At 43.6% G+C, this 12,490-nt stretch overlaps 1 protein-coding gene across 2 annotated transcripts in view; it reads right to left on the bottom strand.

Moving 5' to 3' along the window:
- Positions 1 to 11,785, bottom strand: part of plpp3 (phospholipid phosphatase 3) — a 34,144-nt gene extending 22,359 nt beyond the window's left edge. For both annotated transcript variants that reach the window (XM_079739219.1, XM_079739218.1), the window contains exon 1: positions 11,310 to 11,785. In XM_079739219.1, coding sequence (XP_079595345.1) covers positions 11,310 to 11,448 — 139 coding nt within the window. In that variant the 5' untranslated portion in view covers positions 11,449 to 11,785. The remainder of the gene's footprint in view (positions 1 to 11,309) is intronic.
- Positions 11,786 to 12,490: the final 705 nt, after the last annotated feature.

The raw sequence follows: 12,490 nt of genomic DNA, 5'->3' as shown, positions 1-12,490 counted from the left end.
AGTGAGTGAGTGAGTGAGAGAGAGAGAGAGAGAGAGAGCGAGAGAGAGAGAGAGAGAGAGATCTTGCTGTTAGACTCACCAGTTTATTTGCTTGGACTTAACTAACTCACACAAGCCAAACACACATTTATATGTGTAGAGAATATACGTGGTCTTCTCTGTAAGCAAACCTTGAACTTCAGGGCAATGGAAATTTGACTTCTCATGAGTGGTGTGATCTTAAGTAAGGAAGGACCTAGTACACATACAGATCTATTTTGAGCTCATACTCTGTAATCATTATGCCTTTATTGGGATACATCCAATACCTACGGCTCTTAAAAATGTTGTCAGAGCTTCTGTGATGTGTGTGTAGAAAATTCTTTACATTTATTCTCGGTGCAAGCGAGACCCATCTGAACACAGCAAGGTGGGGGCATGAGTTGGCTTTGTATGAGTGTGTGTGTGTGTGTGTGTGTCTCGGTTGTAGTGTGTATGTATATCTGTTCACATGAGAATATGTAAATGTGGTTTTGTGTTGGCTCTTCCGGCACATCAGTTCCAAAACATGCTTCAGTTACAAAGCCCCTTTTTCAGCCGCAAAGAGGCTTTTAAAATGTTCTGGAGATCAAAATAAACAAAATCAGCCCTCATCCACCCCCAACCCCCAGCTTCATCTACCAACCCATCAGTGACTGTTTAGAAATCACGTTCACACACACACACACACACACACACACACACACACACACACACACACATACATACACAGAAGCAGCTGAGGTCAGCAGAGCAGCGTACAGAGTGAATCCCTGTCTTTTTTTCCTATGTGTGTGACTGAGGGGCCGCAGGCAGAAGCATGTGCTTACTCAGAGAGATTTTATTCACAGGAATAAATGCCTTTTACATGTGGCCACTTATTGGGACAAACCCTTGGGGGCTTTTTTAATACATTTTCTTTAAGCAAAAGGCACCTGCAAGGGGAGTTTAGGAATGGAGGCCTCAAGTGCCAGTCCCTTTCACCAGATCCCACTTAAGATATATAAAACAGCAGACATACCTCAAATCACTATTTAACTCTGCCACATTATCTTGTCAAACATACATAGTGTAAGATCTGTTATCATAAGATGAATTCAGTGTATCGCCATCAAAAGCAAAGCCTTTAATGGACAACTGTCAGATGTTAACACGTTTCCTGTGTTGTGTTTCGGATTAAAGTGGGCACTATCAGGACAGGGAACAACTGAGTAGAGCCGTCTGGAGGGGGATCACAACGCCACAGGGCATACCTAATGGGGGGGGGGGGGGGGGGGGGGGGGGGGGGGGGGGGGGGCTGGGGTGGGACGACGACGACGACGACAATGGCTATGGAGAAGGAGGCCAAGAAGTCTTTGAAACGCTCTCACCGTAGTGCCCCGCCTCCTCTTCTTCCATTTCACTCAGTGCGTTTACATGCAGAATCATTATCGGATAAAGAAACGAATAAGACCTCAACCCGTCTTTTAAAATACATGTCTACCTTTACCCGATCTACTTCGGACTGAAATCGGTACATGAACGGACAAGCGAGATTAGATAAGAACACCTAGATAACTAGATCATAGTCCGGTTTCTACCTGCATGTAAACCCGCGTCGGATTTTGAGTTTTGCGCATGCTCGAGATCTTACGGCCGGGGGACGTGTGCCGGAAGTAGGAGACGGTAGCCGTGTTGTCGTCGCCACAGACATATAAACAATTCTTATTTCTTTATAAATATAAATATTTAATTATTTATTTATGTGTTTATGGTTGTCGCCGTTGGAAAATGAGAAACGGCGATTTTTTTAAAAAGGTGACGCAGAAGATGGAGGAAGCCGGTGTCATGCCATTACCCCCTATCATCATCAACATGCATCCATTACACACTACGCTTCGATTTCACCCAAGGCTGAATTAGAAGTACATATTTGCCTAAACGTTGGTCATCAACGAGGTTGTAAAGTAGTAACTTCGGGCACATCTGTCAAAATAAACGTTTTTTTCTTCTGACGTGTATACGATCTTTATTTATTCATTGCGCCGCGACCGAACTGACGGGGATATTCTCTGATGTTATGAATCTTAAAGACCGCATCGGGTTCTCCGACTCTCTGGTACTTCCACAACAAAGACTCGTGGTGGGGGTTATCTCGGTCATGGTGAAGAAGGAATTGGGGTAAAGGAATTTTGGCTTTGACTCTGAAGTAAAGATTGAAACGCTACATTGAGGAGAAAGGGATTGTTGCCGTATGCGGGACAGCTGTCAGTTCACTTCGGGTCCATGTAATTTCTCCGACGCTACAGCGTTTCTACCTCTCGGTCGTTTGCGGACTCCTCCGGCGGAGGAGCAGCGGGAGGAGTCTAGCTGGAAGAGCGTCGGAGAAATGACATGGACCCGAAGTAAACTGACAGCTGTCTACTGAAAACATCTTTCTCGAATGCCGCCTGTGTTTGTTGTTGCTGGGACGCAGAGGTCAACCGGAAGTGGCTCTATAACCACTTGTTGAAAGGGCTACAGCGCCACCTAGGGTAGCGGATTCAGCCATGCTCCGGCCATTATCCGATCTCTTAAAGGCCATGTACGTTCGGATAATTGACACGGTCCGTTCGAGTAGCACAATCGGTATAAGGCTTAATCCGATCTAGCTGTCCCATGTAAACGCACTCATTCAAGCGTTCTCAGAGAGAGAGTGGGAGAGTAGAGTGTATGAATGAATGTGTGTTTGTGCGCCTGTGTGTGCGTTGGCAAATCCTGAGTTTGCAGCCTCTATGCTGTCTCGACTGGTAACTGGATAGCGGTGAGGGTGTTCATAAACCTCAACAATAGGTGTTAAAAGTGAGACTGCGGTGTGAATGCAGTGCGTAGCGCAGTGTTTGTACTGGGACTAAAGGGGTGTATTTTCATGACTGGCCTGCTCTGTATGCAAAGGGGGACAGGTGGCTGTAGCCCAAATAAGGCCTACGCCAATAAAGATGCTGAGCTGATTAGGACACAGCGCAAGCCAGCACTAAGGAGAGATAAGCATTACGGCCTACCATCCACTTTAACAAAGATCTGCTGCTAGCAACGGCCACAGCCGTAAACAACTGAGGGATAATCAACAGGCTGGCTAGAGTTTCCCTCTTCCCCTCTGTTCCTCTCCCCCCCTCTGCTTACTCTCGCTCCTCCTGTCTGCTATAAGCCCATTAGTTCTCGTTAACAGACAATGCATTCTGGGATGCATCAAAAGGGACATTGTTCAAAGAAAACAGTGAAATCAGGCCTCCGCCACCCCCACCCCATCTTCCCCCACTACCCATAATCTGTGCCGAGACACACACACACACACACACACACACACACACACACACACACACACACACACACACACACAAAGAGTATTGTGGTGGGGTGAGAGAAAGGGAGGGAGACATGCAGACAGAGGGCCCAGTGTGACAGTGAAGTTGGGGCCCGGTAGGAGACAACATGGTGACAGTGTGCATCGTGGGGCCTCCAGACCTCAGCCAGCAGGCTGTTATGAAGCCTGCTGTTCCACTTCTGTCTGATACTTCCATGCTGTAGCAGTACGACTTAGCAGAGGGGAGGAGAAAGAGGGCCCATAGAGCTCATTCTTCAGTCTTTTGAACACACATTGCCTGCTAATATCTCACATGCTGAAGGGAGAACCAGTGAAAGAATTTGACAAGAAGAATGCTAGCATGAAGACATAAGAGCCAGCGAGGCATGGAGTAAACTTTTAATTCGCATGGGCATACTGCCATGGTGAATGTTTACAAAATGCTCTCTGTGCCTACACACACACACACCCACCCACCCACCCACCCACCCACCCACCCACACACCCACCCACACACACACACACACACACACACACACACACACACACACACACACACACACACACACACACACACACACACACACACACACAGACACACACAGAACTTAACACAATCTTCATTCACAACACCAAACGACAACACAAACACAGACTGGAAAACACAGGAATTACTGAAATTACTGATAACAATAGTTTATGTTGGAGGATCCTATAATTATCATTTAAACAAGCAGTTTGTGTTATGTTTATCTCAGAGGTAAAAGGGAGGTTGTAATCAAAGATTGAGGACAGACTAGAGAAGTTATTATAAAGCTATAGAATTTAAGTTGTAGGATACAATTATCAAACTAAAGGCAAGTCGTTTTTGCCTATTCTTTGTGTTTTCAGTGCAAAGAAAAGGAGATCATCTGAGAAAATACGTCTTCAGTGAATGGGCAAGCTGCCGGGCTGCCCACAGGGAACACACACACACACACACACACACACACACACACACACACATACACACTAGGGCCAAATACGGCTCACACATGCTACCCATGTGCACACTTACACACAAACACACACACACAGTCTCTTGCTTGTAAGCCATAGAGCCTTTTTAATGATAGCCCTAGGCTCTTCGTCTCCCTCAAAAAATCCCACGGGGCCCACAGACACACACCCACAGACACCCACACACACCTCTAATCACAGCCCTGATGCAGACACACAGACCGGGGGGTTGTTGTTTAACTGTAGCGCCCAGAGTGGTCAAACTAGCCCTATAAGTCACACTGAAAGAGCTTAAACATGCTACACACACAGGCGCACAAACACACACAAAAACACATTGACTTGTCCGTAATCCGATCATGACCCCACATTAGTAAAAGGACAAACAAACGCATACACGTTTCAATGTGTGAGATACTACTGGAACACAGGTTATGGGCCTCTGTCGATCAGGACCACTGTTTTGAAGACACAACAGTGCTATTTATCTCTTCAAACTATAAATAAATCACCCTCCCTCTGAAGGCAGTGATATACTTCATGTAAGTACATCCTGCATTTGTTTGATGCGTCCTCAATGCGCATTTCTCTACGCCTGTGCAAGGTGTGTATGCATGCGCAAGGTGCAATACCTTGCATCACAAGAAAAGTGAAAGAAGTTGTGCTAAACGACGGCTGGGAATTATGGGGAACAACTATGTGAGCTGGTTCACAATTACACCCATCTGTATGATGCAGCGTTTCCCCTGTACCACGACAAGTCTGTATGCCCCAATAGTTGGTGTGGAATCCAAACCGACTGATCAAGAAAGAACGTAAGGAGAAAAGGACGGCTGATCCTCATCAATCCGAGACGGAGCATGTTTTATTGGGGATCTACCTCCTAGTGGAGGTTTTGCTTTTAAACATCCATTTAGGCATAAAGCGAGCATTGGACTATGTGAACAACCCATAAACTAGACCTGCAGCTACGTCTGACTCTACAGCCACATCATTGTGTTGAAAATTAGACTGTAACCAAACTTCAAATCCCTATTCCTGCAGAATGGCCACATTAGCTGACCAACAGAGAGAGAGAAAGAGGGCTTGTGATCACTCTACACCTGTGACCATGCTTTATATGGGTGGACATAGTTTTAGATAGAGTCAAACATCCAGCCAATTTGTGTCTGGAGATTTACTTATAGTAGAAATAATATGTTAAACTAGAAAATGCATTTCCTGCAGAAAATGCAGTGGGTGCTGTATTGCAAAGTTAGGTTGGAAATATTTTTTAATAAAGCCACATAGATTAAGACATAAAGAAACGTAAAATGGCTCAAATCAAGTGAAGGTATTTGAACAAAAGTTCAAAAGTCTAAATGGAGTAAACATTGTAAACATGCACACCATTTAAGAAAATGTAAATGGTTGGAAACAAATAAAGTGACAGCTGAATGAAAAGCGCAAAGCATGAAAAACATGCAGAAATGTAAAATGAATTGAACTGAAGAATCTGAAAGGTCAAATGTTTTGCCCTGCACTGCTGGTGTGTGTGTGTGTGTGTGTGTGTGTGTGTGTGTGTGTGTGTGTGTCTTTAAGAGAATCACGAGCCGGTGTGTGATTAAAAGTAGCCCAATGGAGCGGGAAAAACTGCCCAATCTGGCAACACTGCTGAACGTTCTCATGCTCCAGCATCAACGTAAATCAATGAGACCAACAGAAAACGAAGACGGTGTGGGTTGCAGATTGATTCAGCTGCCGAATCGACTCGGGGTCCTAGATGCGCAATAATGACGCCCTTCCTGTTAGCGCTGTCTTTTAAATGCTCATGTGCGTTTCATTCATTCCCAAGTATTAATGATCCCCTTTTGTTTTCTAATCTATGAATAATAATCAAATGTACAAAGATTGATCAGATAATATTTGTGGCTTTAGATTGATGGCTAACGTGAGCTAATAAACATTAGAGGGGGGGGGGGGGGCTTTCATCAATATAGGATTAGTTTTGTAGGTGATAATTACTTTAACATATGTGAAAACAAAAATATATGTGTAACTGAGCGTTTTATTGTTGCCTATACTTGGATAATATATGAAAGAAGAATCGGTTAACTCCATTCACTGAACGGGGTGATCCACTCTATTTCCAGTGCTCCCAACACAGTCAAAACAGCGACCTACACGCAGACACTTCCGTTCTCCTCCTTCAGAATAAGAGTCCCTAACAGGAACTGGGTTACATATGCATTCATCAGTGCATTTAGACGTGTTTCCAATGGCTTTGTTTGTGCGAAAGAACGGGCTGTGTTCAATGAAATCAAAACCAAAACGGATTGAGCCTTCTTTTTATGTCCATGATTGAGCCCCGTTAATAAACAACCCTTCCGGGTTTTGTCCGTTGGCTTGTGTCGATACATCAAGTGTCGATACGTCATCTGTAAGTGCAGGATCCCGAGTCGATCTGGCAGCCGAGTTAATCTGGTACCCACACCGGTGTGGGTACCAGATCGACTCGTCTAAAAGCACGTCTAAAAGCACTGATGAATGCATGTAACCCATTTCCTGTTAGGGAACTAACTAACCTAACCCTGCTAACGTTTATTAGCTCACGTTAGCCATCAATCTAAAGCCACAAATATTATCTGATCAATCTTTGTACATTAGATTATTATTCATAGATTAGAAAAACAAAAAGAGATCGTTAATACTTGGGAATAATATGGGAATGAATGAAACGCTTATGCGCATTTAAAAGACAGCGTTTACAGGAAGTGTGTCATTATTGAGCATCTAGGACCCCGAGTCGATCTGGCAGCCGAGTCGATCTGGTACCCACACCGGTATGAAACTAAAACTGCGATTCTGAATAACGTTTTAATGATATCGAAATTCCGTTCGGATATTATTGAAGATACAAGTGTGTAGATTTGTTAAATGGTTTGAACGAAGATAAACGGTTGAAAATTTATTTATTTATGTCTTAAACAGTTGAAGTACCAGAAGACGGCTCCGCCGTCCTCCCATTGACTCCCATGTTAAAAAAAGATAGTATTTTAAAAGTAGAATATCTTAAAAAGTATAAAATATTTAAGAAATCTGAAAAGAAGCGCGCGATTCCATGCTATTCTGAATATTTTAAAATTTGAATGTCTCTAGGTGAAAAATTGAGGAAGGAGATAGGTCCCAGGGTTTGTAGAGAATAATAAAGAAAGAAAGAAAGAAAGAAAGAAAGAAAGAAAGAAAGAAAGGAAGAATAAAACTTATGAAGAACAATAGTTGAGCGCTGCATGCAGCACTCACCTAATAATATTCAGCTTAACAAGTAAGTGATCAAGGAAAGTCAACACAACAGATCAAAACATGTTGAAAATCATTAACAAAGTACCTTTATTTTCTCCTCTCTTTCATAATTTCCCTCCCCTCACCACTCTGGTGAGGGGAGGGAAAGGGGGGTCTGGGGTCGAGAGGAAAGGGAAAAGGGAGGAGAGGGGGGGAAATGGGCAGCAAGTCAAAAAATACATGATGACAGGATTCATTTTCAACCACACCTAACTTTGACCGACACTACCTTTCCGCTTCCCACCCTTTCCTGAACTCAACTCTGTACACACACACGCACGCATGCACGCACGCACGCACGCACGCACGCACACACACACCGTACCTAGAGTTTCACTCATACAGAAAATTGCACAAAATGTCACACTTTTTTTCACAACTTGTTGCAAAGAGAGCAACGCTGCCGCCAGGAGATGAATTTGAGAAATTCTTAAAAATATTTGTAAAGTGGCTCAGCATTAAAGTGGTTGATGGCTGGAGAGGCAGAGGTTACCTTTTCTGCTTTAATGAGCAGCGTGCAGACACATGGCCATAATACCATAATTGGCTTTGATGGTGGAGAGAGAGAGAGCGAGAGAGTGTGCTAGAGCTATATAGGGACACAGCCTTGTTACCAACCCCATTCCCCTTTGCCTTAAAGGGTACGCTCCCCTGCTCTGCCATGCACAATACAGACGGGCTGGATTGTGTCTTCTACAAACGCCACAAGCCAAACACCTGACATACAGCAGTGTGCGATGCACAGGTAGGGTGACACATGAAATGAGGAAATGAACTTTTAGGCTACTTTCGATACCCTCTCTTGTATTCTCTCTTCATTATATTACATCTTTATGTACGTATATTTAGATTACAACAAAATACACATTAATACAGTAGTACACAAAATGTTCGCGTGTGTCTGCGGGCTAGTCTATGCCTTGTTTTAATAAAAAAAACAACCGCATGCACAAGTGCACAACACAAAACAGACTATGGAGCCCAGCACATCATTTAAAACCCATTGTGCAAAATAAAATCAGGGCATTGGTGACTCTACTTTTAGAGGCACCATTTCCGGAAGAGGCGTCCCTCTGTGATATGCCTTCCCCCCCCCCCACACACACACACAAATATCCATTCAAAATAATGATTCCAGTCCCAGGCATGTGCACATGAGTAAGAAGAAAAAAAAGGAAGAAGCTTTAGCGAGCAGTGATTTCCCGGGGCCTGTGGTCTGCTTAAGTGTGTATTTACAGAGTTGCACGAGCGATCTTTGCAGTGTTGCTAAATATTGTCTGCTGCTCAGCGACCATGGAATCCCAGCCAAACTGAAATCAGGGAATGCTGCCAACTGTGTTCTCGCTGTACATGGGCCCTGCTGTGCTGTTTTCATAAACCTGTGGCATTGAGACAAAGGCTGTGGTCACCCGAAAAACTGTTGACAGGATCGTGTGTATTGCGTGTGTGTGTGCGTGTGTGTGTGTGGGTGTGGTGGTGGGCTTTGGGTGGCCTTAGATGGTCTTCTATAGGTTCTTTCTTGGCGCCTCAAGAACAAAGAAGATAAAACCTTCAATAAGGAACCACTAACCAGCATCACAGACCATCGATCCCGATACCAACTGGAAAATGGGAAATTAATTGTGCATAATGGGGAAAATATTCATGAACATAACAGTTATGATCACCCCGAGACAGTTGAGTGAGCCGCACCCTCATCCACACACCTCAATCACTCTCAAGTCCCTGATGTCCCTACTTGTCCATTCTCCTGGGACCCCCCTCCTTATGACCCCTCAAACAAACCCCCCCTGAACACTCGCACGCACGCACACACACACACACAGGCTGCCCCTCCCTGAAGCAGGACAACCAATCGTGCGTGAGGCAGCCAGCCTCTATTTAGCATGACAAAAAAAGAATTGTGTGTGCTTGTGTGTGTGTGTGAGTGTATGGTCCCTTTGAATGCTAAAGAGGCGTCAGGCCCGCAACTTAACCCATTAGGAAGTTGGTTTGAACAGGAAATTTGCTTCACATGGGCTTAAAGTCTGCATGCTTTTATACAGGAGGAGATGAAACAGTGTATCTGTTTCTGAGGCACTTTAATAAGCACCGTAAACATAGTGGAAAAGACGTGTGTGTGTGGTTTTTGTGAAGACTGTGTAGTGAGCCCAACATTAATCTCTCCCCTGTATTACAGGATTCACAGCCCGGCCCTTCGGTTCTCGCTGAGACCGTTGTTGGGGCTTCCACCTGAAGGTCTCGTCAGGCTTGTGTTCGGTCTATCTGTCTCTATGTCCTCTTTCGCTATCTTCTTGGCCTCTCACTCTCTCTCTCCTTTTGGACAACCCACAACACAAGTTTAAGCAATTATTCCATGCATTCCCTTAGACAGAAAGAGAGAGACAGAGAGAGAGAACTAAAGTAAGAAATTGAGAGAAAGAGAGAGAAAAAAAGAGAGAAAGAGAGATATCGAATGTGGAGTGATGGGGGGGGGGGGGGGTGGGGGGGGGTGGGCAGCTGGCCTGGGACGTGCAGATGGTTCTGAAAGAGAGTATAAGTCGGGCCTGACTCTTCTAATCCTCTTCTGTAGTGAGAGAAAGGGACAACAAGGGTAGAAGAAAGAGAGAGACGGGGGCTGGATGTGCGAGGGGATAGCGTTTACAGTGAAAACAGCTAAAAGCGAACGTTTTTTTTTCGTTTTTTTAAATCCACATTCACAGACCCACAAAGAAAAGCATGCGCGCGCGCATACACACACACACACACACACACACTAGTGTGGCAAACTGGGACCAGACACTCACAGAATAACAAGTAACATAAACTAAAAGGCAATCAGAGAGAGATGCCTGTTGTGAAAATCGAAATTGTGTCCGCTTCTGCTGTGCTGATCTATCAATATTTAAAATGAACTTTTGTACTTTTATATTTGTCCGAAGTGCTCTGCTGGAAAGGCATCTCAATTGGAGGTAGGGAAAGAAGTGCGCGGCAAGGAGGGCAATAAAAAGGTGGACGTGAGCTATTTAAAGGGCAGTAATACGGGCAGGTTACAGCTCATCAAAACATTTATGCCCTAGGCACGCTGGCAGGAAGAGGCCAACACCGGTAATATCCTGTAAAAAAAGAATAATGACAGTGCCAATCTAATCGCAAACAAGAGAAAGATCATTGGTTGTCCAGTGGAATCAGACATGATTAATTAATTAATTATTAAGTGGGCTTATGATTATGTTTTTTTGAGTTTTAACATTAAAGGAACGGTACCATGAATTCAGATGTGTACCTGCTGCTGATTGCATTAAACTTGCTGTCACAACGTAACTACATCTAAAACGAAGCCAACTTTACGAACAAGGATGTATGATGTGTGACAATTGGACGCATAGGCTACAGGCGCGCACCAGTTGACTGTCCTTAGTGATAAGGAGATGTTGCAGTTTATGTTGCCTTGTTGTGAAAGATAACAGACTTTACTTTAAAACCGATTAGACGCTAACTTGCACACATTAGAAAACGCGTTATTACATTCAGTCTTCAACCTTACATTCGGTTATTAACGTTAAATACACGGCAATAAAAGCTTTTTGGTGTAGCGCAAATCATCAATAAGAATATGAGCAAGAGAAAACAAGAGAGAAAACAAGAAAAAAGTGATAAATTGACTCACCAAGAAGGAGGCAGAAGATATCTAGAGCTATGAGCAACTTCCTCTTGCTGTTGTCGATACCATTGTTGTTATTTAGGGTCGAGGTTCCTCCGTTCCTTGTCTCTTGAGCCATTGCTTTCTCATACATATATTTTTGCATTTGAGAACTTCCTATTTTATTTTGAAATCTGACAAAGCTGGTGAAAAAAAGAGCTCAGTAGACCTATCTGTTCAGATGCGTTAGCGCATCAATGTCATTACATTAAATGGGAAAGTTACTGATTCCCAACTCGGAGGTCTGAAAAGTTTCACTTCGGCAGTGCAGCGATGCGATGTTCCCTTCGTTCGTATTGAACTTTGAACTAAAATCAAATAAAACAGAACTACTGTCAGACGTATTCGATTATATTTATGTGCGACTGAGTACACTTCAAGAAGAAACGCAATTTTGTCAAAATCAATTGTAAGCCCACTCCTTTTCGTTATTGGTTCAAGGCTTGAACAGGGTGAGAATAGAGCTTGGCGCTGAGAGCCGCTCTTGTTTTATCAATTCGTCTTCTCCTCCCCCTTCAGTCTCAGGATTCCCTCCGCTGCTTCAAGGCACAGCCCCCTAATGAAGCTCCATCACATCCCTATACTGAATGTCCATGTCCATCACCAAAAAAAAAAAAAAAAGACGAGCAAAAATAACCACTGATGAGCGACGGACAGCGCGCCTAGTGGCGTCGATCATGTATAATATCTGAGGATATTAGTAGTATATTCCTCTCTATTCCTATGTGGTTGTATATTCCTATTATAGTATTTTCCTCATATTATACAAGTAGGCAAAGACCTATTGTCGTCATGAATAGTTATTTCTATCTATCTATCTATCTATCTATCTATCTATCTATCTATCTATCTATCTATCTATCTATCTATCTATCTATCTATCTATCTATCTATCTATCTATCTATCTATATATATATACTCATATATATTACTCAAAAACGTAGGACTTACGGTCTACTTATGTCATTACATAAATGATCCGTTTAACAGACTCAAATCAGACTCGGGACACTGTTCTGTGCGGGTTTGGCGAGAATGTTTAGAAGCTGAGCGCGTCCTGCCACCTAGCGGTTAAAATCTGTATGGATGCACTCTACAATAACAAAAACAGTTCAGAGCTTGTACAGGCAGACACATTTTTGTTTAC

Source organism: Pollachius pollachius, assembly GCF_949987615.1.
Source record: "Pollachius pollachius genome assembly, chromosome: 7".
Lineage (NCBI taxonomy): Eukaryota > Metazoa > Chordata > Actinopteri > Gadiformes > Gadidae > Pollachius > Pollachius pollachius.
The sequence above is the reverse complement of the archived record's forward strand: the minus strand, read 5'-3'. Positions and strand labels throughout refer to the sequence as shown.